The sequence below is a fragment of the Acanthisitta chloris genome, unplaced genomic scaffold (assembly GCF_000695815.1).
Source record: "Acanthisitta chloris isolate BGI_N310 unplaced genomic scaffold, ASM69581v1 scaffold36508, whole genome shotgun sequence".
Lineage (NCBI taxonomy): Eukaryota > Metazoa > Chordata > Aves > Passeriformes > Acanthisittidae > Acanthisitta > Acanthisitta chloris.
In genome coordinates, this window is record NW_008689272.1 from 1 (window position 1) to 2,086 (window position 2,086).

At 54.2% G+C, this 2,086-nt stretch overlaps 1 protein-coding gene across 1 annotated transcript; it reads left to right on the forward strand.

Moving 5' to 3' along the window:
- Window positions 1-3: 3 nt before the first annotated feature.
- Window positions 4-1,394, forward strand: IFT20 (intraflagellar transport 20; the record flags this gene model as incomplete). The annotated part of the gene is made up of 4 exons (XM_009081351.1): window positions 4-49; window positions 163-248; window positions 773-876; window positions 1,313-1,394. Coding segments are annotated over 4 exons (318 nt in total), but the record flags the coding sequence as incomplete, so codon positions are not given.
- Window positions 1,395-2,086: the final 692 nt, after the last annotated feature.

Consider the following 2,086-nt stretch of genomic DNA (forward strand, 5'->3'; position numbering starts at 1 on the left):
GCGGCGCAGACGGCTCAGCTGCGCGAGGAGTGCAGGACCTTCGTGGACAGTGAGTGTCCGTCCGGCCGGGAAGGGCCACGGGAGCTCCGGCTGTGCCCAGTGCAGCGCCGTCCCCACGGGGCTGCTCCGGTGCCACCGGGCGACTCTTCTCTTTGCAGGCAGAGACGGCGGAATTTCAGAAGATCGTGAGTAGCTTGATTGAACTAGTTGACCAACTGGCCAAAGCTGCGGAAAGTGAGAAGATGAAGGTACCGTGCAGTTAATTCTTGGTTTCTGGTGTGCTCTGCCCCTCCCTCCCAGGCGGTTCCCCTGCAGCATCCCGCCGCGTTCCCGTGGGCTTCGCTGGGCTTTTTAACTGATATTCATGTCCAGAGGCCTGGGACGGTGCCATGTCACTCCTGCGTGGACCAGTGCTGCTCTTCCTGCTTGTCTTCTGCACAGAAACAGAACGAGTGGGGTTTAATCACTCCTTCTGCTGGTGGAACTTTGTCCTCCAGAGGCAGGAGAGGCCTGAGCCTGTCTGGCTGTAGGACTGGTGCCCAGTCTGTGTCCCTGGAGCCACTGACTGTTCTTTGAGTTTGAGGGCAGTCCCAAAGGCTTCTACCTGTCCAACCTGCCCAGGACTGTGGCCAGTCCCAACCCTCAGGGTCACCTGTCACCCTCCCTTACTGCTGGTGTGGCAGGAACACTGCAGAACCAACCTGCTGGATGGCAAGGGGCTGAAACAATTAACAAACCCCACACACACATCCTGCCCACTCTCCCCTGCCAGGCCATCGGGGCACGGAACCTGCTGAAGTCCATCACAAAGCAGAGAGAGGCTCAGGAACAGCAGCTCCAGGCTCTGATAGCCGAGAAGAAGATGCAGTTGGAAAGGTGAGTTCTGTGTCCAGTGCTCTCAGGGTGTTGTGCAGGCTGGGAAAGCACAGGGCTGACACAGAGCTGAGCACCTGTGCCTGAGGGGGGACCCTCAGCTTGTTCAGACAGTTCAGTTGTTCACACCTCAGCAGTTGTTCACACCTGCACTGCAGGTGTGTCCTGCACAGAGCACACCTGGACAATGCCACAGGCCTGGAGTTCCCTTCAGGGCCTGCAGTGAACCGAACAAGGTTCGTCCCTGAGGACTTTGTGGCTGAATAAACAGGAGCTGGGGCAGTGCAGAACTCAGCACCCCTGTGACAGCCTCGTGTGTGGCTGCTACAGGCTCTCTGAGGCAGCTGCTGCTCACAGGTGACTCACAAGGAGCCCAGGGCCCTTGCCCTGAGCACCTCACACAGGTGGAGCTCCTGTGACCACTGGTTTTCTCCTCCAGGTACCGGGTAGAGTACGAGACTCTGTGCAAGATCGAAGCTGACCAGAATGAGTTCATTGACCAGTTCATTTTCCAGAAATAGAGGATTTTAAGATGAAACCAAACTCTGAAACTTGACCATTCCAGAATCTTGAGAATTTCAAAATATGCAGTTTTCACTGTGCCAGGGGGGCTGGAGGTGGGTGAGTGTGCGGTGTGAGGGCTGACAGCTCACAGCTGCACTCACTGCTCTGTCCTCTGCTTTTGTACCATTTTGTACAGTCGGTAGCTCTGATTCAGGTTAAAGCTGAATTAGTGCTGCTGGGGCTCTGTGGTGTCTCTTTTTGAACTCTACAGCTATTTCAAAAAAATTGGGAAATAAATTGTTGTTCTCAGACTCTGTGGCTGTACCCGAATTAGTTCCTCCTGCTCTGCTGTTTTTCAGCTAAGGGTTTACAACTCCCTGGGCCCTCGCTGGTTTTCCTGCAGGTAAATCCTTTGTGTCTGCAAAGACACCACACATGAGCAGCAGTAACCTGGGTCTGTATTGCCCACGTTACTTTTTCTACAGAACTAGAAAAAGCACAGAAATTTATGACTTCCACAACAGGTCCATTGCAGACACACAAAAAGGCAGAAAATGTGGGAGAATTAGGAACTCTGAACCATTCCTGAGGAATGCCATAATACGAAACTCTTCCTGGGCACTCCCAGGCTGAGGAGAGAAGTCCTTTCCACAGTGTCAGTGCACCAGGAGCACATGGAGACACGAACAGGAGCTCAGCCCTCCTGCTG